The sequence below is a fragment of the Trypanosoma rangeli genome, assembly GCF_003719475.1.
Source record: "Trypanosoma rangeli strain AM80 chromosome Unknown Tra_15.4_contig_00107, whole genome shotgun sequence".
NCBI lineage: Eukaryota > Euglenozoa > Kinetoplastea > Trypanosomatida > Trypanosomatidae > Trypanosoma > Trypanosoma rangeli.
Window position 1 is genome coordinate 25,507 of NW_021705852.1, and position 26,995 is coordinate 52,501.

General features: G+C 55.2%; 13 protein-coding genes across 13 annotated transcripts, besides 20 other annotated features; all 13 read right to left on the bottom strand.

Annotated features, from left to right (window-relative positions):
* Nucleotides 1–307: 307 nt before the first annotated feature.
* Nucleotides 308–8,182, bottom strand: TraAM80_03918 (putative phosphatidylinositol 3-/4-kinase; the record flags this gene model as incomplete). The annotated part of the gene is made up of 1 exon (XM_029380868.1): nucleotides 308–8,182. The coding sequence occupies one exon, from the start codon at nucleotides 8,180–8,182 to the stop codon at nucleotides 308–310; it is 7,875 nt and encodes a 2,624-aa protein (XP_029239273.1).
* Nucleotides 8,183–8,232: 50 nt separating this feature from the next.
* Nucleotides 8,233–8,249: a microsatellite.
* Nucleotides 8,250–8,712: 463 nt separating this feature from the next.
* Nucleotides 8,713–8,755: a microsatellite.
* Nucleotides 8,756–9,321: 566 nt separating this feature from the next.
* Nucleotides 9,322–9,348: a microsatellite.
* A 140-nt stretch (nucleotides 9,349–9,488) lies between these two features.
* Nucleotides 9,489–9,523: a microsatellite.
* A 40-nt stretch (nucleotides 9,524–9,563) lies between these two features.
* TraAM80_03919 (putative succinyl-CoA ligase beta-chain) lies at nucleotides 9,564–10,820 on the bottom strand (the record flags this gene model as incomplete). Its single annotated transcript, XM_029380869.1, has 1 exon — nucleotides 9,564–10,820. One exon carries the CDS (start codon nucleotides 10,818–10,820, stop codon nucleotides 9,564–9,566), a length of 1,257 nt encoding a protein of 418 aa, XP_029239274.1.
* Nucleotides 10,821–10,839: 19 nt separating this feature from the next.
* Nucleotides 10,840–10,868: a microsatellite.
* A 56-nt stretch (nucleotides 10,869–10,924) lies between these two features.
* Nucleotides 10,925–10,956: a sequence feature (A-rich).
* A 166-nt stretch (nucleotides 10,957–11,122) lies between these two features.
* TraAM80_03920 (uncharacterized protein) lies at nucleotides 11,123–11,521 on the bottom strand (the record flags this gene model as incomplete). The annotated part of the gene is made up of 1 exon (XM_029380870.1): nucleotides 11,123–11,521. The coding sequence occupies one exon, from the start codon at nucleotides 11,519–11,521 to the stop codon at nucleotides 11,123–11,125; it is 399 nt and encodes a 132-aa protein (XP_029239275.1).
* A 299-nt stretch (nucleotides 11,522–11,820) lies between these two features.
* Nucleotides 11,821–11,844: a microsatellite.
* A 24-nt stretch (nucleotides 11,845–11,868) lies between these two features.
* Nucleotides 11,869–11,907: a microsatellite.
* A 22-nt stretch (nucleotides 11,908–11,929) lies between these two features.
* On the bottom strand, nucleotides 11,930–12,379 carry TraAM80_03921 (uncharacterized protein; the record flags this gene model as incomplete). The annotated part of the gene is made up of 1 exon (XM_029380871.1): nucleotides 11,930–12,379. One exon carries the CDS (start codon nucleotides 12,377–12,379, stop codon nucleotides 11,930–11,932), a length of 450 nt encoding a protein of 149 aa, XP_029239276.1.
* Nucleotide 12,380: 1 nt separating this feature from the next.
* Nucleotides 12,381–12,397: a microsatellite.
* A 105-nt stretch (nucleotides 12,398–12,502) lies between these two features.
* Nucleotides 12,503–12,521: a microsatellite.
* A 34-nt stretch (nucleotides 12,522–12,555) lies between these two features.
* Nucleotides 12,556–12,585: a microsatellite.
* Nucleotides 12,586–12,629: 44 nt separating this feature from the next.
* On the bottom strand, nucleotides 12,630–13,286 carry TraAM80_03922 (bromodomain protein; the record flags this gene model as incomplete). The annotated part of the gene is made up of 1 exon (XM_029380872.1): nucleotides 12,630–13,286. The coding sequence occupies one exon, from the start codon at nucleotides 13,284–13,286 to the stop codon at nucleotides 12,630–12,632; it is 657 nt and encodes a 218-aa protein (XP_029239277.1).
* A 402-nt stretch (nucleotides 13,287–13,688) lies between these two features.
* On the bottom strand, nucleotides 13,689–15,107 carry TraAM80_03923 (putative GTP-binding protein; the record flags this gene model as incomplete). The annotated part of the gene is made up of 1 exon (XM_029380873.1): nucleotides 13,689–15,107. The coding sequence occupies one exon, from the start codon at nucleotides 15,105–15,107 to the stop codon at nucleotides 13,689–13,691; it is 1,419 nt and encodes a 472-aa protein (XP_029239278.1).
* Nucleotides 15,108–15,467: 360 nt separating this feature from the next.
* Nucleotides 15,468–15,526: a microsatellite.
* A 96-nt stretch (nucleotides 15,527–15,622) lies between these two features.
* Nucleotides 15,623–15,658: a sequence feature (A-rich).
* Nucleotides 15,659–15,699: 41 nt separating this feature from the next.
* On the bottom strand, nucleotides 15,700–18,549 carry TraAM80_03924 (superkiller viralicidic activity 2-like 2; the record flags this gene model as incomplete). Its single annotated transcript, XM_029380874.1, has 1 exon — nucleotides 15,700–18,549. One exon carries the CDS (start codon nucleotides 18,547–18,549, stop codon nucleotides 15,700–15,702), a length of 2,850 nt encoding a protein of 949 aa, XP_029239279.1.
* A 220-nt stretch (nucleotides 18,550–18,769) lies between these two features.
* Nucleotides 18,770–19,528, bottom strand: TraAM80_03925 (ribosomal rRNA processing protein 41A; the record flags this gene model as incomplete). The annotated part of the gene is made up of 1 exon (XM_029380875.1): nucleotides 18,770–19,528. One exon carries the CDS (start codon nucleotides 19,526–19,528, stop codon nucleotides 18,770–18,772), a length of 759 nt encoding a protein of 252 aa, XP_029239280.1.
* Nucleotides 19,529–19,546: 18 nt separating this feature from the next.
* Nucleotides 19,547–19,574: a microsatellite.
* Nucleotides 19,575–19,818: 244 nt separating this feature from the next.
* Nucleotides 19,819–19,846: a microsatellite.
* A 60-nt stretch (nucleotides 19,847–19,906) lies between these two features.
* On the bottom strand, nucleotides 19,907–21,367 carry TraAM80_03926 (putative clathrin coat assembly protein; the record flags this gene model as incomplete). The annotated part of the gene is made up of 1 exon (XM_029380876.1): nucleotides 19,907–21,367. The coding sequence occupies one exon, from the start codon at nucleotides 21,365–21,367 to the stop codon at nucleotides 19,907–19,909; it is 1,461 nt and encodes a 486-aa protein (XP_029239281.1).
* Nucleotides 21,368–21,437: 70 nt separating this feature from the next.
* TraAM80_03927 (RNA-binding protein) lies at nucleotides 21,438–21,773 on the bottom strand (the record flags this gene model as incomplete). Its single annotated transcript, XM_029380877.1, has 1 exon — nucleotides 21,438–21,773. One exon carries the CDS (start codon nucleotides 21,771–21,773, stop codon nucleotides 21,438–21,440), a length of 336 nt encoding a protein of 111 aa, XP_029239282.1.
* Nucleotides 21,774–21,959: 186 nt separating this feature from the next.
* Nucleotides 21,960–22,008: a microsatellite.
* A 100-nt stretch (nucleotides 22,009–22,108) lies between these two features.
* TraAM80_03928 (uncharacterized protein) lies at nucleotides 22,109–22,714 on the bottom strand (the record flags this gene model as incomplete). The annotated part of the gene is made up of 1 exon (XM_029380878.1): nucleotides 22,109–22,714. One exon carries the CDS (start codon nucleotides 22,712–22,714, stop codon nucleotides 22,109–22,111), a length of 606 nt encoding a protein of 201 aa, XP_029239283.1.
* A 132-nt stretch (nucleotides 22,715–22,846) lies between these two features.
* Nucleotides 22,847–22,890: a microsatellite.
* A 124-nt stretch (nucleotides 22,891–23,014) lies between these two features.
* Nucleotides 23,015–23,048: a sequence feature (A-rich).
* Nucleotides 23,049–23,097: 49 nt separating this feature from the next.
* Nucleotides 23,098–25,230, bottom strand: TraAM80_03929 (putative cullin-like protein; the record flags this gene model as incomplete). Its single annotated transcript, XM_029380879.1, has 1 exon — nucleotides 23,098–25,230. One exon carries the CDS (start codon nucleotides 25,228–25,230, stop codon nucleotides 23,098–23,100), a length of 2,133 nt encoding a protein of 710 aa, XP_029239284.1.
* A 318-nt stretch (nucleotides 25,231–25,548) lies between these two features.
* Nucleotides 25,549–25,589: a microsatellite.
* A 17-nt stretch (nucleotides 25,590–25,606) lies between these two features.
* On the bottom strand, nucleotides 25,607–26,494 carry TraAM80_03930 (fibrillarin; the record flags this gene model as incomplete). Its single annotated transcript, XM_029380880.1, has 1 exon — nucleotides 25,607–26,494. The coding sequence occupies one exon, from the start codon at nucleotides 26,492–26,494 to the stop codon at nucleotides 25,607–25,609; it is 888 nt and encodes a 295-aa protein (XP_029239285.1).
* Nucleotides 26,495–26,839: 345 nt separating this feature from the next.
* Nucleotides 26,840–26,886: a sequence feature (A-rich).
* The last annotated feature ends 109 nt before the right edge of the window (nucleotides 26,887–26,995 follow it).

Here is a 26,995-nt window from a genome sequence, read left to right on the forward strand (position 1 = left end):
CTCACTAAAGGCAGCCACGCACGAACCACCTGGAGGCACGGGGGGACGGACCAGAGATATAAAACAACAACAAAGCAAAAAAAAAAAGCATGACGGCAGGACCACCACACCTGCCAGCGTCACAGGGCGCCAGCAAACCCCCCTCAACAACAACGGCAGCAGGGAAACTGTGGAAGACGAACGCAGGCAACAGCACGCCTCCGCAAACGGAGAGCACGAAAAACAGCAAGGGAAAAAAACAGAGCGGCCACGCTTCTGTCGCTGTCATTTGCCTGCAGACACGCCATTGCTGTCGGTCTCCTCGCGCTTAAATGGGGATGGCTTCCTTAATGGGTTCCAAACAACACCACGCCGTGTCCACGTCATGCAGGCACAGCACTTGAAGTGGGGCGACGAAGGACTCCGGTGGAACTGCACATCCCACGATGTTGTCGGCAAAGCAATCCAATGAGGCTCGTGCGTGCGCAGCCTCTTGCCATTCCTCCCCCTCCGCTCGGCCGCTCGAGGAAATTGGCTCATTGCTGTCGCACAAACCCCGGAGAAAACCCCCGCATGAGACGCACGGGCACAAATCATGCGACACGCCGTCTGCGCTGCGCACCTCCTTCAGGAGGTGCAGCCTTGAGGTGGAAGAGGATGCGGGCGTGGCGACGAGGTCCTCTGCGGCAGGGCAAAGCAAAAGCATCAGCACGGCGGTATGCTGCAGCCACGCCTCACGTTGCATCTCCTGCAGGGTGAAGACGTCCTTTAGAGTCGCCAGGCGAGACATGTACGAGTCGCGAGGGAGCATGTGGGCGTCAAGGAACGCAAGCGTTACGCGCCGCACCGACGGCGACGGATCATTCAGCCCCTCCATCACCCTCGACAGCAGAACCGACGACGGCGTCACCGCGTACATGCCCACGACCAGACTGAAAAAGGCCATACTTGTCTGCTCGCACCCACGCATCAGCCGCATGGCATCTGGTGACAAGAAGACGTCCACGAGACTCGCCCGCGCCGGGGCGGCGAGGAGCGGGAGCAGTTCCACAAGCATGTGGTACAGTTCAGCACGCACCAAACCATGAAGAGCATAGCAGTGAGCAGAAAAAAGATCCTGCAGCCTCGCATACGTCTCCACGGCACGTGTAGGGATCCATCGAAGCAGGTGAAGCGTCATCACCTGCTCGGCGGCGTCGCGGCTCATGAAATTTGCAAGGAGTGTGGCAAGCGGAATCCCCGCAAGAACACCGGCATCGTGCTGCGCAACCGCACGCAATGCCCGCAGCGCCGCTCCCGGGCTGTGGGACCAGAGGCAGAGCAACGCATCTTGCACCGCGCCACACAGCAGCGCAGCCGTCGCGGCGAGATCCCGCAGCCCGCAGAGCTCTTTTCCAACCACCTCCGCAGCCGTCAGCACGTCCTTCTCGTCACCTGCGTTCACTGTTTTATTCTTCCGAAAGTAGGACATCAAGGCGTGGTAAAGCTCCACCGGGGGCGCTGGCGCCAGGGAGGCCAGCAACACCCCGCTCTCAACAAGGAGGCCACACAGCTGCAAGCCAAACCTGGCAGCCAGAACTTCTCCCCGAAGTACACGCAGCAGCTCCGCGTCACGCAGAGGAGGTATTGGCTTTGCGAGGGACAAAAGTCGCCGGGCGAGGTCCAAGTTGCGCTGCATCACCGCCTCACTGGGGTGTGGTGCGGAGCGAAGAAGAAATTCCATCAGCGTATGTGCAGCGTCAGCAGTAAACTTCATGGCCCCCGTCTCGCCCCAGTGGAGCAGCAGTTCAAGCAAGTCACGCGCCACATAATGCACTCCGCCTTCCCCCACCTCCTCCACGCATACCAGCGACACCACCGCGTCACGGAAGGCATTTGCCGCTGGCGCAAAGAGCGAAGCCCGCAACTGAACAAGACGAGCCAGCGCCAACCTCGCATTGACATGCACAGTCGTGGAGGACAAGCATGCGATCGTCGCCTTGACCCATCCCTGCGCGGGGTTCACGGCAAACCTTGACAATAAAAAGTCCATGACGCGGAGGAGAGCACCAGAGCAGGTGCTAATCCATACACCGTCCAACCTCACTCTGGGAGGCGTCGTCTCCTTTGCCTCGCTGTTTCCGTCGTGCGTTGCATCTTCGCTGTCATCATGCGTGACGCGGGCGTGGTTAAGCCGTGGCTGGTGTGCCGTAACAAGTGTGTGGTCAACCACGCTGGCCACGGCACGCACGCGGCGCAGTTCACCGTCCGACGGTTGTCGCAGGACCTGCAGGCCGCTCCTGGCGGGCCGCTGGAGTGGCACTGCACATCGACGCATCTCCCAATCGCTGCAGTCCTTCGCCATGGACTCCGCCATATGTGGAAACTGCGCCTCCACGTGGAAAAAATGTTTGCGAGACGTATCCACAATGTGGTTCCACAACTCACCGCCCGAAGAGGAGTGAAGCAGAAGCCGCGTGAAGACCGGCTCTTGGTCCTGCGTGGCGGTGAGGATGGCCGCAAGGCAGCGATGGGCCGACTGCCGGTACGTCAGCGCCTCATAAAATGCATCGGGCGATGGCGAGACAGGGGGCACAAAAGCACGTGCCGCACAGCAGGTTTTAATGAGCGCAAGGATAAGTTCCCTTCCGGTATTGCCCTCACGCTTCCCTGTGAAGGCGACGTTAAAAGGGCCGCGCAGAACAGGCTCGGCCGTCGCAAGAAACACCGCCTCTAGCATCAACAGCGCCCGTGTTTGTTGTTGCAGCGTCGCCGTCGAATCTGGGGGAGCGCCTGCCTCCGCCACAAGTCTTACGACGTGCTGAAGCAAGAAGCTGCCACGCTGCGCCGGCACAAGGCGGTGCAAACTCGGCAGGAGGAGGCGGTGTGTCAGGCCCCACCACGCCGCCCACGGCAGACCACAGCCCTGGCGCTGCATCGCCTGCGCCTGGTGGCACAACCCCACGAGGGCCTTCGATGGCAACTGTCGCAGCACCGCCGCGACCGCCGTGGCCAGTGCATTGTACCGCGGCATCTCGGTTTGATGGAGCAACGGAATCAGCGGCAGCAACAGGCCCGCATCCAACGTGGCGGTGCACGTGGCAAGGCGGATCACGGCGTTTACCACAAGAGTGTAGTGAACGCCGTTGACGCCGCCGCCCGCGAGTTCCCGCCAGTCAAGCGGCAGCTCGTCGTTCACCACACGAGGCAGCAGCCACTGGGCGAGGACAACGTACTGCTGCGTGGGCCACGCACCGCCCACCCTCGCCACGCTGACCGCGTCACAGAGGACGCCGACGCCTTGCACAAACAGTTGCACCGCCACGCGACTTGTCAGTAAGGCGTGCGAACGCAACGTCCACCGCGCATCGTCCAGCGCCTCCCTAACGTCCGCGAGAATGACATCTTCGTAGACAGCGAGAACGCGGCTGCCGCCCAACCGCAGGCAACAGCGGTGCAACCCCAAAAAAAACAGCAGCACCGCTGGAGAGGCCCCACGCACAAGCCGCATCAGTACATCAACACCATGCCGCATGATCAACGCCCACGTGTCCGCGGTCGGTGTGGGCCCATGTTGAACATCCTGCAGCAAACCGCAGAGAGCCACGAAGGGGGCACTCTGCAGTGACGCCTCGCCTCCATCTCGCAAGAGCTCCCCGCACAGCTGGCACAGTTGTGTCAGGAGGCAGCAAAACGTTGGACTGTTCTTGTCCGCCTCCCGCCAGTCCCCACGCAGGATGGCTGCAAGAAAACCGGAGCCCACCGACTCGGCGCCACAAGCATCGTCCCCCTCTCCCTGCTGGAGCGCCGCGAGGACCGCACACAGCCCAATCCCATTCGTTACACCGGCGGAGAGCCTCTCACCATCCTGCCCCATCGCGGCGTCGTCGACAGGTGGCGGTGGCATCAGCGGCAACAGCAGCAACAGCAGCGTGTGACAGAGTAGAATGCCACGTTGGCTGCTGATCACAAACTCATCACGCGCAGCCTCCGCGAGATCGGCAAGAAGACGCCGCAAAACGAGATGCGACGATGACGGCGGCCCGAGCACCTCCGCCCACAGCCCCACCTCCGCCAGGGCAACGATGCAACGCAGCTGGTGCACGGCCGCGTGCGGGTCGGAAAGGAAAAACTTGAGCAACGTGGGCTGCGTCGTTAACCGAAGTACAGCAAAAACGTCGCCGCGAAGGCGATCAACCAAGGCGCGGCAGTGGCCCTCGTGTGCCTGCAGCAAGGCAGCGAGCGCCGCAACAAGGTCCCGTCCACAGCGCCGTTGCTCCCTGTCAGAGAGGCCTGGTAAGATGCCAAGCGATGCGGGAGCCAGCAGGAGATGCACCGCAAACTGCTGCAGCGACTTATTCAACGCCAGCGCACCTGTCACGGTGCCTGCGTCTCCGCGTAGCACGAGCACCAGATGCCGCGCGATGAAAAGGGCACGGGCGGAGGTGCACCAGTTGTCATTGTCACGAACAGTATTATCAGCTGCGTCACTACGGACACCGCGTAGCTCTGCAAGGTAGCAGCCCAAGTCGTCAAGCACACAAGAAAGATACTTTGACGTCTCCAAATCCGAGGCGGCGTCTCCGTCCCGCATCCGCTTCAGCGAGGGCAGCGGCCAAAGTGCGCTTGACACGAGCAGAGCATACATCTGCAGGCCACACTCGACACGCCGCCCGGGACTTGGTTCCCGTCGACCAAACTCGCACAGAATCGAGTGGTGCGTCAACAACCACCGACGAGGCTCATAGTCCCCCGCCGCATCGCCCGGCATGCAGCGAGACATGGCGGCAAACAGCCGCAGCAGGGCGGCGGCGCTGGTGGTGTTCCGACCCTCACGGTAGGCATGCAGCAGAATATCCCGCAGGACTGCTTCGCCGTCCCCCGCGAGAAGCCAGTCTCGCCATACGCGCAGAGGCAGCTCGTGGTTTGCCGCAATAAGTAGCTCAAGGAGCCTGACACAGCAGCATAGCTTCCCCGCCAGCGTCACCGCAGTCTTCCCTTCCTCACCCGCCTCTGCAGCAGCTGCTGCTGTTTCATCCTCCTCCTCTTCCTCTTCTGCATTCACGCGGAGAAAGGCAAAGGCGTCCAGCAGCGCCCGAGCAAAGGGGATGACAAACTGCATCGCCCCTCTCTCATCGCGCAGCACGCGCAACAGGCGACCCAGCACATCAGCCGCACCGAGACGACACCACACAGAAGCTTCGCGAAGTGTCACACACGTCCAGTGCAGCACACGGCCCACTTGACTTTCATCCGCATCTTTCCCCTGCAGAGGCTGCAGCTGCGAGCTGCAGTTTAGGCTCCACTGCACGTACGCCACCAGTGTCTCAGTTGCGAGACGTCGCACTGACGTATCATGCGTTGCCGTCGCACCCCGACACAAGGCACGCTCCATCTCCTTTGCTCCGCGACCATCCCGCTGGGCAAACCACCGGGTGCAGTGACGCAGCAGGGCGGCAAACATCTCCCGGACGACTGTGTCAGTCACCGTTGCTGCCGCCAGCGCAACGACGGTGTCGAACAGCGCACTGTACAACTCCTCGATGCCATTGTGAATGCACCAACCCACTGCGGCGTGGATAATATCACAAGCCGCGCGGCGTACCTGAGGATCCTCCGCCTGAGAGGAAAGCACCGTGACGTGCGGAAGAAGTACGTCCAACGACACACACAGCGTTGTATCTGCCAGCGGCAGCGGAAGTTGCGCGCCACTCGTGTGCCAGTGGGAGTCCGGCAACGCTAGAAACGTGTCACGGGAACCCTCCACCGCGAGGCAAACCTTAAGGCCACACTGCACGTCGTCCGTCAGTTGCGACATGTGGCGAGCCAGCACAGCGTGCAACTGACCAAAAGCCAGGTTCAACCTACTGCAATGACGCAAAAGGCGGCAAAATGGCGGCATCACGAGCGTGCAGTCCTTCTCAAGACAACACTCGAGCACATCCAGTGCGTCTGCCACGGCGACGCGGTCGCCAGCGCGGCGAAGCACCACCTCTATGGGGTCCAGCAGCTGTGCAGTCTCCAGCAGTCCCAGGTGACTCACGCTGAGCAGGTACCGGGCACACTGAAGCTGCACCTCCCCTGTGAGGACCGGTAAGCGATGAAGGCATGCCCTACTGAACGGGCGCAGAAAGATATCCGCGTGACGCAATGAAAGACCCTTTTGCCGTCCCACCCGCATCAAAGCGTGAAGGCAGCTGTAGCCATCGGCGAGGTGGGCGCAGCGCGTGGTAAACAACACAAGCCCCTCAATGAGACTTATGGTCACCTCCTCCGCGCCAAACACGTGGCTGAAGGTCGCGTCAAGGGAGCCCGTAAAAAACGCGACAAAACGGGGAAACGCAATGTGGTAGTCCTCGTTGCAAGACCGCGGGTGCCCCCGCTCTCGCACAAGGAGACTGTAAACGTTCAAGTCGCAACCATCCCCCGCCTGCGCCTCACCGCGCAAGCGCAAAAGATCCAACTGCTGCAACATCTCCCGCTCAGCCAACACCAGCTCGCGACGCAGTGCCAGCCGCAGCAAGTTCAGCGTGGCGTCGGTGAGAGACTGGCTCCATGGAAATCCCCAGTCCACCACGCTGACCCTGTTCGACTGCAGGGAACCCCAGAGTCGAATGTAGCGCTGCTGCACGGCAACATTCTCCGCTTCCACGGAAGGTCCTGTTTGAGGATCCCAGAAAAGCATGGGAGAACACGCCAGAGCAAGCAACTGCCGCGCCACGGGGCCAACGCCGAATTCCACTCTGTGGCGCTGCGAGATCACCGCGAGAAGCTTTAGCAACGCGGGTCCAAGCGTGGATCGGACATGTTCAAAGCATGCATCCTGGGGATAGAGGAAAAGGGTTGTGTACAGAGTGACATTCAGGAGCTGCGGTAGCTCTGGTCCCATGGGCGGCAGCTCCAGCAGCATCGAGGCCAACGCCGTTAGAATGTACGGCAGCAACTGCACCACATCCTCCACAGGCCCACTCGCCAGCGTCAACAGCACCTCGCACTTGTTCACCATTTCACGAAACGTCACGGCGAGGTAGTCCAGGCCAAAGCAGACTGTCAATGGCCTCGCCATGTACCCAATAGCCATGATGGCAAACGAGAGATCTCTCCGTCGTTGGTGGTTGTTCTGAAGTGTGGCCTCCACGTCCTGAAGCATTGAGCGCAGCCGTGCAGCCGGGTCATGTCGCTGGTCCTCATCGCTCCGCAGGAGCGCCAGTGCCTGAAAAAAACCTGCAGTCGCATCATATGTTGCCCGTCGAACCTCGACGTTTCTGTGGCACCATAGCCGCTTCAACGCCGCAAAACAACTCTCCATATCTTCTATGAGGCATTCCTTCAGCATCCCCGCCCGCCTGCCCAGCAGCGCAAGAGCTGCCTTGCAAAAGCGGTAGTTTTGACAGGCCTCTGCAAGCCCCATGGCCTTCCTAGTAAGGCAGTGCATAAGCCGCAAGGTGTCACGATCAGGTCCATTAAACATAAGCGGAAATCCCCCCGTGTAGTCGGCAAATGCGAGAAGAAGACCCTCCCCAACCAACTGCTCAACCACCTCCGTCGCGGCGAGCTGCTGACCGACATGCACCATCGCGTCGAGAACACGCGCAGCGTGCGACGACATCGCCGCGGTGTACACCGCACACACGCAGCCAAGGAGCCGCAGCGCATTGCTCTTCAGCCGCATCCCCGACTTGGCCCTCCGTTCGGCAATAGGCACGCACACGTCCACCACTTTGGCAACATCCATCTGCACGGTGGCGGTGCAGTGGCCGCAGTGTTGCAACAGAGCCACCATGACACTCAAGCACTCCGCCTGTGTCTCCGTGTGCTTGCTGAGGTGGTGCAGCAGCATGAAGGTGTGCCACGCGGTGCGCTGCACCTCTGCCAGCTGCAGCGGGGCGAGGCTTTCGCAAAAGGAGGCCACCACAAATTTGAGAAACGTCATCGCCCTCTTCAGGACGCCTGCGCCCCATGCGTCCGCTCCGGCAACCCGCAGCTTCTCGCAGCGATCGTGCACAAAGCGCAGCAAGCTGCCCTCGCCAGCTGATAAGATGCATTCCAGCACGCTGTCTGCCTCACTAGTGGAGAATACGCTTGTGCTGCTCGTCACACGGCGCTCCATGTCGTCGAACACGTGACGCGCGTCCCTGTCGCAGTCCCGCAGCTGCCCCACAACCAGCAAGTGCAGGGTCGCCACATCCGCCCGCAGGGCGCGGCACAACTCATCCGCCGACATGAAGCCTCACCGTGTCCCTTGTCTTTCTTGCCTCTCACTTGATCGGTCTATGTGTGTGTGTGTGTGTTAGTGGCCGCCCCCGTTCGCCGTGTGCTTCTCCGTGGGCGTGAGAGATCGGCGTTTCATGACTCACCACCCGGCATGGGAATGCGGCGGCGCCACCAAAAATTAAAGGGGCATGAAAAGAAAAAAAAATGAGGAAAGGGCGAAAAGTAAAGCACAACAGCAGAAGAAGAGGGGGAGGCAGAAAACAACAACACAAAGTTTGACGCCTCGCATACGACTTTTCCGCAGCGAGAAGCCGTGCGTGTGTGCACGCCGGCGTTGGTGAGCAGAAAAGAGCCTTAAGACAAAAAAAGACGAACATGTGTCTGCGCGGGGAGGCGCCAAGCACGCAAGCAGCACCTGTAAAGTAGATATATATATATATGCCTTCGGATTGGAGGCATTTAAAGGACTCACACTTTATCCTTCGCCTTTTCCCTTAAAAATTATTTTCATTTTTAAATTTTAATTTCGGCGCTTCTGCATTCTTCTTCTTTTTTTTTTCTTTCTTTTCTTTTCTTTTTCTTTGATGTTGGGTGTTCCCCACGTATTAGGCTGCGAGATCACTCCTTGTCAACAAAACATTCTCTCCCTTTTCCCCTCCCTCTTTCTTTACCTTCCTTCTCTCAGCCTTCGTGTCACTTTTGGTCCCAACTTGTGCCTTTTTGTTGATGTAGTTTATTTTGCTTGGCGCCGCTCTCTTTGCATTGCGGTTGTTGTGTGGAGGGAGGGAAAGTGGGAAGAAGACACGTGGGAGCGGAGGATCGTTGATTGCACTTCGATTTATTTTATTCCTCACGCCCCGCCCCCCCCCCCCCACACACACTGCGTGCGACTTAGTAGTAGTGGGAAAAAAAAAGGAATGACGTTGCGCTTCTTCACGCTTCCTCTCAAGAACATCCCTCTCCCCTCCTCCACTCCTCCCCTCATCCCCTCCTCTCTCTGTTCCCTCATTCTTATCCTTTTTACATGTTTACTGATGCCTTTTTGGTTCGTTATATTCTTTGGTTTTGTGTTATTCATTTAATTATCTTCTTACGTTGCCTCAATGCAACGCCGCAGCGGTAAGGCGACTTATTTACAGCGAGTATTCCCCCACCCACCCACCCACCCACCCACCCCCCTGCATGTGCGTGACTCTCTCGCCTTTTATCTCCGGCTGCCGTGTCTTTGGGTGGGGAGAGAGGAAAGGGAGGGAGGGAGGGATAGAATAAAATGCGGAGGAGGAGGAGGGGGGGGGACAGCGTTGAGTGGGTGCCGCCTTCCTTCCCCTCCCTCTCTCTCTCTCTCTCTCTCCCGTAGTAACATCAACAGTCGCGCTGAGTTGCGGCCGCACTTACGCCGCCTCCGACGCGAACTTGCAGGCGAGCTGGGCAGCCTCCTCAAAGTTCTGGGCAGGGTGGAGCTCGAGGCCGCTCTCCTTGAGGATGCGCTTGCCCTCCTCCTCTTTGCTGCCGCTGAGACGCACGACGACGGGGACCATGCGCCCCTTCATCTGGCGCGAGGCCGCCACGATGCCCTCCGCGATGACGTCGCAGCGCATAATGCCACCAAAGATGTTCACAAGGATACTCTTGACACTCGGGTCGCCCGTGATGATCTCGAAGGCGGCTACGATCTGCTCCTTGCAGGCACTGCCGCCAACGTCGAGAAAGTTGGCAGGTTTGCCACCGTGCATAGAGATGAGGTCCATCGTCGCCATGGCGAGACCGGCACCGTTCACCAGGCAGCCAACGTTGCCGTTGAGGGCAATGTAGTTGAGCTCGTGTTTCTTGGCGAGCACCTCCTTTGCGTCAATCTGCGTCTTGTCTGCGAGTTCAAAAATGTCCTTTTGGCGGAACTCGGCGTTGTCGTCGAAGGAGAGCTTCGCGTCAATGCACATGACGTCGCCGTTCTCCAGCTCCACAAGGGGGTTGATCTCCACCTGGGTGCAGTCCTTCGACTTGCCAACGTTGTAGAGCGCCTTCAGCTGCTCCGCGGCGTTTTCGGCAGCGCGGCCGGCGAAGCCGAGCTCCTTGGCGAAGGCAAGGCAATTTTCGTCGTTGATGCCCTCCTGTACGTTAATGCGCATCCGCTTGATCTTCTCGGGGCTCTTCTGCGCGAGTTCCTCAATGCCCATGCCGCCCTCGGCGCTGCCAATAAACATTGGCGAGGCGGACTTGCGGTCGAGCAGGAGGGCAAGGTAGAGCTCACGCTTGATGCCGGTGATGGCCTCCGTCACGTAGAGCACGGAGACCTTCTGCCCTTTGGGCCCCGTCTGCTTCGTCACCAGCGTGTTGTTCAGCATGTGCTTGGCGCAGTCCATAGCCTCGGTGGCGTCCTTGCAAACGTGCACGCCACCCTTGTAGCCATCCACAAAGGTGCCCATGCCACGTCCACCGGCGAGAATCTGTGACTTGACGACCTTTTTATCAGTCTTGATCCTCCCCAGCGCGGCCTCCACCTCGGCGAGGTTGCAGCACGCGACACCGAACTCCGCTTTGCAGCCACCCTCCTTCAGGATGGCCTTCGACTGGTACTCATGAATGTTGAAAAAGCGGCGCTGCACGCTCACGCTCTTCGGGATAGTCACACGGCCAAAGCGGGTAAACATGACTTTACGATTACGGATTGTTGGATTGTTGTGGTTGGTTGGTTTGTTTTTGTGTTCTTTCCTCTTGAACTTGCTGGAGTTAACCTCTGCCGTTCCGCATGGAGAAAAAGGAAAAAAAGAAAAGAGGAAAAAAAAAGGAATGGCCTCCGCATCTCAACTGCATGTGTGCGTGCCAACACTGGAAAAGAGAGAGAAAGACAGGCAAAAAGGCAAAAAAAAAGGCGAGGGTAGGCGGTTCCCCCCTGCGAAAGGGAGGAAGAAGAAGACGTCGTCGATGCAAACCCAGCACACACAAAAAGTTACTATAACTGGCGAGAAAACAGTTTATGCACGGCGCCCCAGTTCCACCAGTAGATGAAGGCGTTGTAAAAGAAGAGGGTCAGCGACACGGTGTTCAGCTGCGTCGCACCATCAAAGTTGGCAAACAGCGCGGTGAACACCGCCAGGCGCAGCGTCTCACCCACGGCGGCGAGCAGCAGCATCCAGCGGTTGAGCGGCTCGTAGGCCACAAGCAGCTTCGGCAGCGCCAGGTAAAGCAGAAAGACGGCGAGCAGCGCCGACCCCTGCGAGCTGTCGGAAACGCGGTCAAACCACATCATAGTGGCCACCGACAGGGGCTGCCGCAGCAGCGCCAGCCGGAACAGGCAAACAAGGTCCAGCAGCAGGGCCGTCGCCAGGGAGTACCACTGAATAAAACACATGCCGGTCCCCACCCCACCCAGGCTCCTAAATACACTGCGAAGACACGCACACGCATGCAAACACGGGGAGAGGCGAGAAGTAGAGAGGTGCAGCAGCAGTGCGGCGTCTCTCGCATGACGATAAACACAAGAGGCAAAAAAAAAAAGAGTCCGTTAAGCCGTGGCGGCGTGAGACACGCACAGACACTTAGAAAAAGGAGGTGGGCACAGAACCGTTTTTCTTTTGTGAAATAAAAACAATGTGTGTATGTGTATGCGTGTAGGCACGCAACATCATGTTGCGAAGTAAGCAACAAAGCCACACACCGACACGCACACACACAAAAAAAAAGGAGTAGGAGGGGCAGATATGTTATATATATGTTCTATATATATATATATATATAGAGAGAGAGAGAGAAGAAAGGTTTAGTTGCCCTTCTTTTCACGCAGGCTGACGTTGCCGGCAGGGGCAAGCACCTTGAACGCCTGCACGCCAAAGAGGACGCAGTTCGCCGCCATAACTGCCACAAGAGCGTAACAGGCAACGGGGGCAGGGCGCTGCCGCACAGACCAAAGCCACAAAAAAAAGACCAGCTCCAGGGCATGCACCAGCGCGTTGTGCGCCTGAATGAGTCGATGCCGTGGGAGGTAGGCCGCAAGAAAGCGGGAGGTGGCAAGCAGGGCTAATACACCCATGTACATGCAGGCGTACGAGTACCGCTCAAAGGGTGGTGAGCTGTCGAACCACGGCGTTACCTCGGCAAGGTTGCCGCCGCAGAGGAGCATAAGTATCGTGGGCAACTCAAACAGCCCCAACACGACGGTGTACATCGTAAGTGCACGTGCCATTTTATTCACACCGGAGCCCTGCTTCATTTGTGTGTGTGTGTGTGTTATTTTGTTTTGTTTGAAAGCCTCTAGCGCCGCGGAGCAAAAGCAAAAAGAAAAGACGACGGCTGCGTAGAGAACGCAAATAAAAGACGCCAGCGGCGCCGCACAGGTGGTGGTGGTGGTGATGCACGTCTCACTGAACACAGCCCCTGCCCCACCGCCACACACACATACACACACGCAAAGACGCAAGAGTAAAGTAAATCTGGTCACCCTTACCGGAAGCACCGAAATGTTAAGAGTCATCGTCATGGTCGCTGCTGACATCACTCTCCTCCTCCTCCTCGCTGCTGCCGCTGCTGCTGTCGCTGCCGCTGTCGCTGCTGCTGTCGCTGCTGCCGCCGCTGCTGCTGCCACTGCTCTCATTCACGTGCTCGTTCGGGTGCCCTGCGCTGTACTTCGCGCGAAGCTCCTCCAGCGGCACCGCCTTGTCCTCCTCGAGTTTCTTCAGCAAATCCCCAATGTTCTCCGCGTGCTCCTCCTCCGCCTTGCGCAGCGTCGACTCGTCGTCCTTGAACGCCGCGGACGGAATGTACACCGCGTCCTCGTCCACCTTCAGACCGCACTGCTTCGCGAGCTCCAAGTACACTTCACGAAACGCCAGCGCCTGGCGGTGCCACTCTGTGCCCTTTGCGTTGTACTCCAGTGCGTTGGAGATCATCTGCGCCACAGCGTTCTGCACCTCCGCGTCGCTGTCGTACGTGCCGGCCTCCACGCCGCGGCGGATGGTTGACAGGTCAACAGGGAACTGTATGACCTCGTGGTAGTCCGGCAACTCCGTGGCGCTGACGGGGTGGTGAAACATCTTCAGTTCGTCCTTGTCCCACAGCTGGCGCACAAAATCCAGGCAGCGCGCCCTGTTTAGCGTTCCCTCCCGCTCACGCTTTCCCATTGCGGCTTCTGTTGTTGCTTTCAGGACGCACCACACACACAAACCTCCAGATACCCCCCCCTCCCCCCTCTTTTCCTTTTCCGTCTTTTTGGTCGCCGCCGTCTCTGCACCGTCCGACGCGCGTGTTTGCGTGCAACGGAGGCAAAGCACAACGTCCACATGCGCAAGCGCGCAAACAGAGATGAGACAAAATCAAAGCAAAAAAAAAAGAGGGGGTGAAAGGAAGCGGAAGAAGTGGGGGTGGGGGGAAAAAAAAGAGAGGGAGAGAGGCGGGTCCCCTCCAAGGCAAAATTCCTGCGGGACCTCGGCCCATAACACGTGTGGAGTATGCAGATCGTCCCACAGAAACGCAACACGCACACAGCGGCGGAGGGATGGAAATTGGCTCCTGAGACTGCCTCCTCACCGCCACTTCTCGCTGCCCATCTTCTCGCCTTTGCGCCGCGTCAGCGACCAGTACCGCCCCTTCATCGTTAAGTCCCGGTAGTCGTGCAGCTTACCGCGGGAAGCGGCGTTCCGGTAGCCGTCGGAGTCCTCGCCCAACCCGCTGAAACCGTAGGGATCAAGCTGTTGATCCACAAGCGACAGGCCTTCCCTGTCGTCATGTTCACGGTCCTCCTCTGCCGCAGCAAACACGCCCATGTTCTTTGCGCGAAAGCTCTTATCCAGCGTGAATGCCTCCCTGCTCCGCTGAGCGCGGCGGATTCCCTCCTCATGCCGCTTCTTCCGGAACACCTCCTCACACATGAGCTGCAGCGCGGGCGTCAAGCCGGCCTCCGTGTGCCACGTCCCAAGTGCGATGCCAAGCGCCGCGGAAATGGGAAACACCGGCAGCTCCACTCGCTTTCGCAGCTCCTCAAGTTTGTCCGTCAGCAGCACCCCGCTGCCGTCGGTGTGCAGATCCATCTTGTTAGCAAACACCATCAGCGCCCGGTTGCTTAGGCAGGGCATGTAGTACTCCAGCTCCCGCCGCAGCGCATCGACAACATCCCACGGCTCCGGTGGCACTTCTGCATCCGCCGGTGTGTAGGAGCCTGACATATCTACCACGTACGCCAACGCCTGTGTCCGCTCAACGTGGCGCAAAAACTGGTGCCCCAAACCCCGATTTTCATATGCCCCCTCAATAAGCCCTGGCAAATCCGCAACTCTGCAGGTGTTTCCGTACAAATCGTGAATGACACCAACGTAGGGGCGAAGTGTTGTGAACATGTATGGCGCAATCATTGGCTTACTTGTGCTGATGGCCGCAAGCAACGAGGATTTTCCGGCGTTGGGGTACCCAATAAGCCCCACATCAGCAATCGTCTTTAGTTCAAATTGCACTAACATTGTGTTTCCCGGCAGACCGCGCGTGGACTCCATGGGGGAGTGGTGCCATTTGTTCGCGAACGCCGCGTTCCCCTTCCCTCCTTGCCCGCCCTCAAGCAGCAGCAGCTCCACCCCATCCTCGTCGACGTCGTGCACCACCTCGTTCGTGTCCAGATCTACCACCTGCGTGCCGACGGGAAGGTCCAGCAGTAGATCTCTCCCCTTCTTGCCGTGGGCGGTGCGAGCAAAGCCGACGCTGCCCGGCGACGCACTGACTTGACTCCCCATTTCTTGGATGTGCGAGAGGTCAACGACACCTTTGCGACAGCGCAACATCACATTGCCGCCGTTGCCGCCGTTGCCGCCCCCGGGTCCCGCAAACTCGTTGCCGTGTTCGTGCGCCATGACACTCGCCCCATCACCGCCAGCACCGCTGGAAACCAACACCTTTACGGCGTCCACAAAGGAGTGACCCCGCCCGCCGAGGCGCCACGTGCACCCTCGCAGCATCAACGTGCAAGCACTTCCCAAGCAAAGCCAACGCAAACACGCACCAAGCAAATGTGCGGAACGCGGGGTGTCGAGAATCAATGCACTGAAGAAGCAGAAAGAAACAAATACAAAGAAAAAAAAGAGAAATAAACTTAAAGGAAGCACCCACACAGCCATCGTCATCGTTATTGTCACAGCTCCACAGGAGATCAGCTAATAGAAGGGAAACCGGCATGCATACACCCACGTGCATGCGTATATATAAAGAGAAAAGAGGCAGAAACGTGACAGTGCGTGCATACGCCCAGATACAGCGGGGCAGCGCATCGTCGTACTTCGATTATAAATATTTTTAAAAAACATTACACGTTCCCTCACTTTCTTTTTGTTATTGTTCTTTTTTGTCAGTTTTTTTTTTTGCTGTTGTTGTTGTTGTTCCTGGTTTCTCTCTCTCTTCCTCCTCGATGTGTTTTGTTCTGTTCTGTTTCTTCGTCCCCCTCAAAGGAGCCACTCCCTGCTCGCCGGAGAGTGAGAAGAAAAAGAAGGAAGAAAAAGAGGAAAAGGAAGAGTGAAACACGGCGAGGGAGCAAAACAAAGAAAGAGAAATGCCCTACAGATACAGCGAGGAGGCAAAGACGATGTCCCGCTTGATCAGCTGAATACCCTGCAGAAACTTATCGTGCAGCTCCATGCTGCCAATGGCCGGAGAGCGCGCCGCCCCCGCCATTTGCCGCAACTGCTCCTCTAGGCGTCGCATCATGCGAACAATTTCCCCCTCGTAGGCATTTGTTTTGCTCATGAGGTCCACAAACTTGGCCCCCTTGGCCCACATGTAGGTGACCTCCATCAGCGACGGCATCGTCTTCTCCACACTCATGCCCTCTTGCACAATGCCGCTCTCGAGGCTTACCGTGGCAATGCGGCTGACAATCTCGTTTAGCTCCTTCAGAGGTTGCTGAAACTCCTCGGGGAGAGAAAACCCATCTGGGGTGCGGTGCACGTTCACCAGGCACGACATCAGGGCAACAATCATCTCCGTCTCCATGGCGTTCAGCACACCCTTGAAGAGCAGCTCCGTAAGCAGAATCTCATTCTCGTCGGTGGTGGTAATCTCACACGCCACACGCGCCTTGCGCAGGATAACATTGTCCTTGTCAATGTAGTCCAGCCGCCGCAACACACGCATCATCTGCTGCAGCTCCTCTGAGAAAATGGCCCGGGATACCTGATTCAGCTCCTCCCTAACCTCACCCAACTCCGTCTCCAGCTTGGCCCGTTGCGTGAAACGCTCAAAGGCCGACTCCAACTCCTTGGTGGGGCGCTGCACAAGCTCGTTCTCCTTCAGCTGCACCTCCAGCCGCCCCACCTGCACCTGCAGTTTCTCAAACTGGGGATCATCCACGCCCATCTCATCCCCCGTGAGGAGCGGCACATTTTCCTCGTATCGCCGGTACAGCTTCGCGAGGGTCTGCACCATCTGCGCCCGGCCAGACTCCGTGTCGGGCTCCGCCGGGAGATTAACACGGAAGCGGGCCACAGCCTCAATGTCGGTAAAGTCAAAGGTCAGGGTGTAGAGGTCCGCCGTGCTCGTAGTGAAGTCCTTCACGTGGCACGGGAGCAGCGAGGTGGGTTGCGCCGTGTTGGCCTTTGTGCAGATCACAGCAACATCCACGGCGAAGGCGGAGGGGTCCTTGGCGTCGGCGTTGGGCGTCTTGGCGTGAAAGGCACGGCAGATGCCCCAGTTGAACAGCTTCCCATCCGCCGCACGGCGTACGCGGAGAAGGCGGCCGGAGTGGGTGAACCGCCTCAAAAAGGCCGGTTGCCTGAGAATGTCCCCCAGCTGCTTGCGTCGAGCCGCGAGGAGCTCCTGGCAGAGAGTGTACTGGCGAAATACCTCCTCGTGATCAAACTGAATGGACGCAATCTCCTCCGTTAAGGCTGCGGCGCGCCTTTCCAGAGCGGGGCGGTTGCGCAGCCGCTGAAACTGTGCAAAGCTGTGCCGCATCATAAACTCCGGGTCGACATCCTCCACCCGCAGCAGGTTCAGCACCATGTTGTACGTCAGGTGAAAGCTGCTGTTGAGTACGTCGGCCCCGCCGCCGGTGAGCTGCTTCAGTGTGTCGGGCTCGACCGCCTCGTCCACCATTGCAATGACGACGCCGACGCGGTCCAGACCACGCCGCCCCGCGCGCCCAGACATTTGAATGTATTCCCCACCCGTCAGGTAGCGGTTTTTCTCGCCGTCAAACTTTTTGACCGAGGTGAACACGACGGTGCGGGCCGGCATGTTTAGACCCATGGAAAAGGTCTCCGTGGAAAAAAGCACCTTCACAAGCCCGGCCTGAAAGAGAATTTCAACCACCTCTTTCAGGATGGGCAGCAGGCCGGAGTGGTGAATGCCGACGCCACGCTTTAATAGCGGCAACAGGTGCTCAACCGCCGGCAGTTGCCTGTCGTCCTCCGCGAGACACTCCATCGCGTTGTTGAAAACCTCCGTAACAAGCGCGTCTTCCTCCATGTTGTTGAAGTTCAACTTGGAGAGCGCCAGGGCGCTGCGCTCACACTCCGCCTTGGAAAAGGAGAAGACAATGATGGGATACATGTTGCGATCCATCGCTAGTTTGACAATCTCCATGATGGGTTGTGTCCCTTTTCTGGAGGACTTCTGCTTCCCACGTGTGAGGGCCGTCGCGGCCGACCTTGCGGCGTCCGCACCATTTGCACCGCCTGTGGGTGCGTCCATCGCCCCCATGGAGGCAATAGCCCGCCTAAAGTTATCGTCGCGGAATTTGCCCTGCTCATCCACGATGAGGAAAATCCCATCCGCCCCGCATGGGTACAAGTAGTGCTGCAGCGGGACCGGACGGTAGTCGGTGTGGATGACGTGCACCTTCGTGCCGGGGTGAATGCTCTCCACCCAGTCCGCAAACTCCCGCGCGTTCGGGATGGTGGCGGAGAGAAAGACGTACTGGCACCCCTCGGGTAGCAGCGTGATCGTCTCCTCCCACACCACACCCCGCGACTTATCCCGCATGTAGTGGACCTCGTCAAAGATGACGCATCCCACCTCCCGCAGCATCTCAGTGCCTCTGTACAGCATGCTACGCAGAATCTCCGTCGTCATGACGAGGCAGTCCGAGTCAGCCTTGATGGTGGTGTCGCCTGTCATGAGACCCACAGAGTCAAACTTCTCCGAGAACTCCCTAAATTTCTGGTTGCTAAGCGCCTTAATAGGGGAGGTGTAGATGACCCGCTTCTTTTCTCGCAGGGCCTTGGCAATGGCGTAGAGGGCCACCGTCGTCTTCCCGGCGGAGGTGTGGGCGGAGACCAGCACACTGTCACCGTCCTCTAGGGCGTCAATGCTCTGCTTCTGGAAGGTGTCCAGCTCATATGGGAACGTCATGGCCGGGGCCGCCTCCCGCCGTGGCCGCTTCGCAGGCGGTTCATCACTGCCCGACATTCGTCTCTCTTTCCACGGCTGCTTCCTACTGGGGACACGCCCCACAAACAATAAGGGAAAAAAAAGGAGAGGAGAAAAAACACACGAGGCGCCACGTAAAATAAATGCATGAATTAATACTTGGACGGATCAGAAAAACACACAAATACACACAGAGCAGAAGAGAGAAAGGGATAGCAAGGGGGGGAATGACGGAAGCTTCCAAGAGAGAAGGGGTGCGTTAATCGATGTTACCAAGATTACCCTGCAGCTTAAGAATAGCTGCCGCATGGTCCTCCAGTGGCCCACGAAGCGCTGTCGCAAAAACGGCCTGAGAGGCCTTTTGTGCCACCGTGACGAGTCTGGAAATGGCCTCCGGAGTGACACGACAGTTTGACTCCATCCAGACGATGCTGGCAGGATTGTGCCCCTTCACCGCGATGCAGATCACCGGGCACTGGGAACGCATCTCGTCTGTGGTGAGGTCCACCACATCCACGGCGTTAATCAGGCCCACCGTCTGGGCATACACAACGTCCCGCATCGCCACACTCGCGTCGACGAGGGCCAGGCAGGCCGCATTGATGCAGGCAGCCTTGTCGCTTCCGTCCTGTCGCAGTACTTCCACACAGATGTGAATCTGCGAATTTGGGTACTGCGGCAGCAGCACCACAGAGCGAGCCACCTCTAGCACGGCAGCGCTGATTTCCTCCGACAATCTGGACCTTCGCTGCGTCTCACGCCTCTTTTCGCCGGCGAAGGCCGCAATCGCCACCTCGCATGTGATGATGACCTCGTTGTATTTGCCCTCCAATCTATTAGTGACCTCGCGCGGGCCGTAGACGGTGGCGCACACAGTAGACAGCCCCGTCGTCACCGTACAGGAGCCATCGCATCCTAGAAACTTGCCGAACTCCAACGTCATGCGCCTAGACTCGTGCGGGCGACGACCGTCCAGCCGCAGCCCCGCAGGGTTGATGTATTCTTTCTTCTCTGACATGCGCGTTCCCCCCTCCGAACACAGACACACACACACTCGCACGCACCCGCTAAAACTACCGACGTCAAAATGAAGGTCACGAAAAGAAACCAACTAATCCTCAAAGGTCGGTTGCACAGCAGGTAATAAAGTGGCAGTAGGGTCCAACAGGACGGCTGATGTGACAACTGAAAGTGTTGGGAACGTCCACACATACCCACACACACGTAAAAAGACAGTAAGAGAGAATGTGAGTGACAAATTCACGGAGTCGCACGCCATGACTAGCACCAGCCTATAGCAAGGGTGGGTATGTATATATATATATATATATATATACGCGGGGCGAGAAGAGTAAGGAGAGACTGCAGTGCAAAGTAACATTTTTTTTCTTCAGAATTACAGTCGACATTCATACTGGCCTGCCGTTGTCGAGTAACGAACCCACTTGGAAGGTGTGTAACGAAGCAGTGGCTCCTCTACCCGCAGATCCTTCACCTCAAATCCACTGAGTGTGTGTGAGGGCGTGGTGAAGCTGATCTTGATGGGAGGCCGCGCCCATATCTTCTCGGAGGTGGCGATCGTGGGAGCGATCAGCACGATCTCCGCAGTAAGCAGCATTTCCTCGTCCTTCTGCGAGACGCTTGGCAAGGTCCAGATAACGGCGTGCTGCACACCGTCAAACTGCGCGTGCCCCCGTGCGACACACACCTTCACATCGGCCGTGTTTTCGGGGCATGGAATGCGCACCTCCACCTCGTCGCAGCGCATCCCCGCCGCGATCTCGCACTTAAGCCCAAACTCAACCTCTGTGCGCGTCTTCGAGACCCCCGTGAAGCGGGTGTGCAGCACCTTCAGCGGAGGCGGCGCGGTGAGGGCGGCGCGGTACTGCATCAGCAAAAACATGCCGTCCAGCGGCACAAACGTGAGAGTTCCATCCGTGTGTACCGACACACACGCATGATAGGAGGCATCGTACTGGCTAACATCGTCTTTCAGCACAAGCCGGCACTCCGGCATGCCTGAAAGAAAGCTTTTTACCACAACGCGTCCGGCGACGTTGCTCTCTAGTACCTGGCCGGTTTGCGAGACCAGCACGTATAATTTTTCCACGACGTCCAGAAATATTTCATTCACACGGTACCAGAGGCCGCTGTTCCGCCACGGCTTTTTTCCCGTCAGGCGCGTCGTCACCCGCTCCGCCTCCGCCGGTCGCTTCATCCGTGCAATGTCAAACCCCTTGGCGCCTATGAACGTCTGCAGCAGCCCTGCCTCCGTGGTCTGCGGGTATCCAAAGTCCATCGTCTCGTCAATGAACTCCTGCAGGACAACAAATTTTTCCTTCAGCGTCTCCTCACTGATGTCCTCAAGGTATGCGTGGCACACCTCCAACAGGTGAAGCATGTACTGAAAACAGGCAAAGCAGTTGTTGTTGCTGTCCGACACAAGGGCCACGTACAGGTCGTTGAACCGCACATGCACAAAGCAGAAGCCATCCACAATGTTGATGGGACTACGATCCACCATGCCGGTTGAGAGGAGCCGGTTACGAAAGCTCTCGGCTAGGCTGCGTACACTGAAGCCGTCACGAAACGCGCGGGAAAGAACGATGTCGCCCCGCGAGTTCAGAAACAGGAGAACGCCAATCATTGCACTAGAAGCAAACAAGCATGCATGCAAGAGAAAGAAGCAGCAAAAAAAAGCAATGCATGACGCAAAACGAAAAAAAAAAAAAAAGGAAGCGGGAAAAAGTACGATGATCACAAGCACAACAAAAATAAAAATAAAGAGGGGACACGCGTCACCGGCAAATTCTGCAGGCACCATTGCAGTCAGCACAAAGTCCAACTTTCCGCACATGCGCGACGGCGTTCGGGTAGGAGACGTCGCCCAAGAGAGCTCAGGCCGTGTCTACGCGGTCTCCTCCGCCTCAGCCAAGTTCATCTGCAATATTGCGCTTATACTCGGCCTTCATCTCTCGTCGCCGCTTGCGTCGTTCCAGTGCTTTGCGGTCCCGTACCTCGTCGTACACAGACACCCTAAGGTACCTGTCTTTATCCACCTTGAAGTCATTCAAGGCCTCAAGGGCGGCGGCCGCCGCCTCGCAAAGCTCGTACACGACAATGGCACACCCCTTCGTGGAGACATCATCGCCCAGACGCAGCTGCTGAATGGCGCCATAGCTCCCAAAGACCTTGTAGAGCTCCTCACCGCGACACAGCTTCGAGGGAATTCCAGTGATTAGAAGAATACGCTCATCCGGCATTAGTCTTCTTTTTTTTCCCCGAAAAAAAAAAAAAACTGTCCGCGTAACTCACTACCAAAGAGCGATAAAGCGAGAGAAAAAATAAGAAACGAGAAGCCATAGGATGCACACGCCTGCATACACTTGGCATTACAAGAATTAGAGAGAAAGAGTGTGTGTACGTGTGTAAACAAACCTGAAGAACTTGTTTTCGTATAATTTTTCCTTTTTCTTTTGTTTCCGTTTCCGTTTTCCTAATATTTCTCTTGTTGTCAGTTGTTTTCGTCGCATCCCCTCCCCGACCCTCATCTCATCTCCCTTCCCAGCTCGTGTGCACAGTAAAACGGGAGAGAGTGTCATGCGGCGCACTCCTGCAAGAGCTCGTGAATCGATGAAATGCACGTGACGGCCGTCTCCGGCACTTTCGCACCCACAAGTACAACGTTTGGAAGCACCGCGCTCAGGAATGACGCCTGCTCCTCATTGTGCGTCACGACTACGGCAGGTTTGATCTGTCGGCAAAACGACTCATAGCCCTTTGCTGTCTCACAGAAGAGGATTCGGTGTCGCATGAGACCTGGCATCTCCCACAACATGGCGAGGATTGCTTTTTTATCCTCTTTGCATTTGATGCGGCACATCACGTAGACTTCCATGTCAAGTGCAAGTGCCATGAGGGTCTCCCTGGCGTGTTCGCGCCACTGCCCGTGGTCCGTGAGCACCTCCCAAGCCACGCACAGGCGATGCCCTTTAAACTGCCGCTGCTGCATTCGTTTCAGAAGCGACGACTTGTCATCCTTCACACTGGGAACGGCTGGTGACCCGCATCTACCGCCCCCAGGCGGCTTTTTCATCAAAAAAACGTAAAGCGAAACGGCGCCCACCGTCATCGCAAAAACAAGCCATACATTTGAAGTTGTCGTTGATTGCCAAAGGACCTCAAGTACTGGTTTGCGGGCCATGCGCGTTGGGTACTACCGGGGTGCGAGACGAGCAAAGAGGATGCGAAGAAAACAATAAAAATAATAAAACCAAAAGAACACCAAAAGGAAGAGAGAGAAACCAAAAAAAAATATGTAGAAATAAAGTTTGCCCAACAACAAAGAAAAGACAAAAAAAAAAACAACAACAACAACAAGGAACGACGAAATGGCGTTAAAGAATTGAAAAAGAAAAAGCAATAACAATAGAGGGAATGGAAGGGGGGAGGAGGGAAAGGGATGCTGATACGAAGGCCGTCAAAAAAGGCGTAGGGAAAGAGCAAAGAAAAATAATAAGAAAACCAAGAAAAAAAAACTGAATGACGTCGTATGACTGGTCCCGTGCTCGCTAGAGTAGATCAAACCTAAACTTCGTAAATGTAGACCTCCGGGCGGCTTCCGCGCGAGAGTAATCCCTTCCTCAGGAGAACCTCCAAGGCTTGTTTTATTTCAGTCATTGATGGTGAAAAGCCAACTTTTTGCATCGATTCAGTCACACACTCACACAATTCGAGGTGTTCCATTGTTTTTTTACTCTTGATTGCTTGCACGATCGCCGCCTGAATACTGATTGCGTGCGAATTATCCGCGTCACGCGGTGTTCGTGGCTCGATGCCACCCTCCAGCGCCCTGCTTCCACTTGCCGTGCGCACACGCAGTCTACCTTTGGGGTGACTGAAGTCACGATTAAAGGCATACTGTGCAACGTCATTGACACGGGACACAGCTATCAAACCTAATTGCACCAAAGATTCCAATTGATGTAAGACATTTCCTTCGGGCAGTTTCGCCCTGTGAGATACTTGTTGCAGTGACAAGCATTCCTCGTTTGGATTCCCGTCTTGAAAGCAAAAAAATGTATTTACAAAGGCCGTTGGTGCCACAAGCTCATACGTCCTCCCCGCATGATTCAAATTAAACACAACCGTCCCTAAGGCTGTGTGAAAGGAAAGTTTCCTACCATTATGACGTGGAAGATAGTAGGAGCGGAATAGCAGCATGCAGTGTTGCATGCTCTCTGGAAGCTCAATTTCCGGGTCTGTGTACTCTGGCCAAACGCCAGTAGTTATGACGGTGGCACGAAATTTGCATGGTAATTCCGCCTCGATTCCAAGATGGCGATAAAATCCATTGTTGATACCAACTCGCATCTGCGTGTCTTTAAGCATAATTTGAAACTGATTCACAACGGAGTCGCCACATTCGTTGCGAAGCTGGTCAATTAAAAAGATTTCGTGTGTCAAAGGATCCTCCGGTTTTGAGCTAATCAACCTGGCTGCAAGCATTTGTTTGAACGCGTGTTCAAACACATCTTTTGACTTTAAAAGACGAAATAAACCAAAGACGTCTGCAGCAACGCGCTCCAGTTCAGCCTCAGTGATTTTAGCTTTGACCTTGGCATCGCAATAAAAAGCTAGTTTCTCACCAAATAGGGTGTTATTGTTGACAATTTCCGCAAGCGCTCGAGATATCGGGGATTGTGTGGTTTTGGAAATACCAGGTAAGTTTAAGACCAGCTTTTCCAGCTTGCCTCGTAAAGCCAAGAGTTCCTCCACAGTCAGTACCGGATCAGCTTGACTCATACCTTTTAGCAATTCAGCCCCCATGTTTATTGTGGTGTTAGCAATCATTTCTAGACATCTTTGTGATTCATCTACTTTTGCGAGAGCCTGCGCCAAGAGATGCAATGATGAAACATCCATGCCTCGCACCATCGAAGCGCCACTTCCAGGTTCATTATAAAGAAGTTTTTCCGTGATGTTCTTGATTAATAATACTCCCAGCCTCTTTTCAGCACGTTGGCCTGTGTTTTCCCCAAGGAGACTAGAGACCTTTGCTCTTGCCTCCTCAATGGCCCAAAGTGCCCACCCAAGATAACAAGTGGTGCTCAACTCCCTTTGTTTTAGTACCATTGCCTCTAGGTGATGCTCATCTAAGTGAGTTATGAGAGGCTTCTCTAGTTGGTCTTCGTAAAGGGAAGGTCCGTGCAATTGGAGAAACTTTAGGCCCAATTCTTTTATGGTTTGTCTAGTAACTTCATCAGCGTATAGGCCACGCTTGATGCAAGTAGAAAATACCGCAGATACCTGATTATCTTGTAGCACGACGTTACAAAAAAGGTTTTCCCCCATGGCTGGAATTGTTTGTCTGTGACACGTATAATTGTTGTTCAGATACAACAAGGCCTTACCAATATAATTTACTGCCAAACTAAATTCCCCCCATTCTGTTTTTAAACATTGCACAAATCTTACATCTGCGACGCTGCGCAATCGCTCACATATGGAACTTACATGCGATGAAAATATTACCTCAAGTTGTTCAAAAAGTAGTCCGCTAAGTTGCTGCTGACACATTTGAAACACGGAGTGATGGACCTGCTGAAAAGAATATGGAGAGATCGTCTTGTTGAGAATAGCAATAACTGCATCCTTTATTATATCCCATCGCTCATCCACGAGTAAATCTGTAGTTTGTGGCAGAGAGGCTACAGCCATTTTCTGAGACCCTTCCGCCCCTAAAGAACAAGACCCAAGAGAGAAAAAAAAAAAGACGCCGCAAATTCCTTTTATTTGTGCGTTGACGTATCATTGTGTAGAAAGAGGAAGAAAAAAATACGCTCAGTAAAGCAGAAGCAAACAGGAAGAAAGGAAAAAAAAATCGTTTAAACTGCGGATTATTTTTTATATGTAAGGGTTCAAGGTCATCACATTAAAAGGACGCTCTTCTTTTAAGCACGTGAATCGTTCCGACTCATTTGGTATTTTCTTTCAAGTATTTTCATATATTCTCCTTTTCCCCCTTCATTTTCTCCATTTTATTTTTCTTCTTTTTTTTTGTTGTTGGTTTTGTTTTTCAAGCTTAAAACAGTTATTATGCAGTCGACTTCTTAACGGATCTATATACTCCGACCACAACAGCGTGATCTCTCTCAAATGGCTCCAGTGAAGCCTGTTCTAATGGCTTTAAACGGTCCTTTTTAAGCTTATTCAACTCAGATGCAATAACAACCGGGGCCTCCAGCGTTGAGTCAATACAGTTCGCCTTAATTGAAATTACATAGTGTCCTCCATTCTTCAAAAATGCCTGGGCATTAAGGGCAAGAATACGTGCCTGATCCGGTTGGGCAACATCCATAAAGATGCAATCCACCATGGGTACAAGCATTCGGTATTTCATGGGATAACGAGCATCCTCAATAATGGGAACAATGTTAGGTCGTCGTTTCGACATATCCACAAGGTCACGACCACTGCGATTCGAAAACTCTACCGCGTAAACCATTCCTTCAGGTCCAACCAAGTCACTTACATGGCTTACAGTTGTACCACTTGCCCCTCCCAAATAAAGAACCTTTGACCCTGGTTTCATATGAATACTCCCAACACCTGCATAAATGGCGGCCGCAAGCTTTGAACGATACGGATTCCAAAGTCGATATTCTTTCTTTTCATCACCACTTTGTGTAGCCCCTAGTTCAACTCTTTTTTCTCCGTAAACCGAGACTCCAGGAACCATGTTTAAGGTGCAAAGCGAATCTGCTTTCCCCTTGGAAATAAATACACCAGGATGAAGCATGTGAGGTTCCACGACAACCTTGGCACCGGCACCTCCACCGCGGCCTCCCCGTCCTCCTCCACGTCCTCCACGTCCAGCGCCTCTTGACGCAAATCCACGGCCCCGTCCAGGAGCACCACCACCCCTTCCGCCACCCCTGGATCCGCCACGTCCACCTCCTCCACGACCAAATCCTCCACGCATTGTGCTTTTCCTCAATTAAATATCAAAAATACCAAAACAATAATTATTATCAGTGAATCACAAAAAAAAGTAAAAAAAGTAAAAAGAAGCAAGTAAGTGAACAAATTACAATTTAAAAAACATCGCCAAGAAAAAAAATATTAACATCAAGTAATAATAATGATAAAACAGCAGAAGGAACAAATAATAAATTCCAAAAATAAAAGCGGTAAAACCAATATACATACATAGCCCTAAAACTGTCTTATTCCTATAGATATATTAATATTTCTCTTGTGTCAAAGTAAATAAGAACATTATTCATACGCGCCCACATGTTTCAGGAAGAGCTCAAAGATTTACCACAAACAAAAGAAAAAGAAAAAAAGATGCAAAAAAAAAAACAAAAAAAAGCATACTTCATGGATATCTATATTTTCCAAATTTTTAATGCATTTAGTTAAATTTGCGATGTTTTATCGCTCTTCATTTATTTCCTTATTAAATTCCTCATCCCACGAT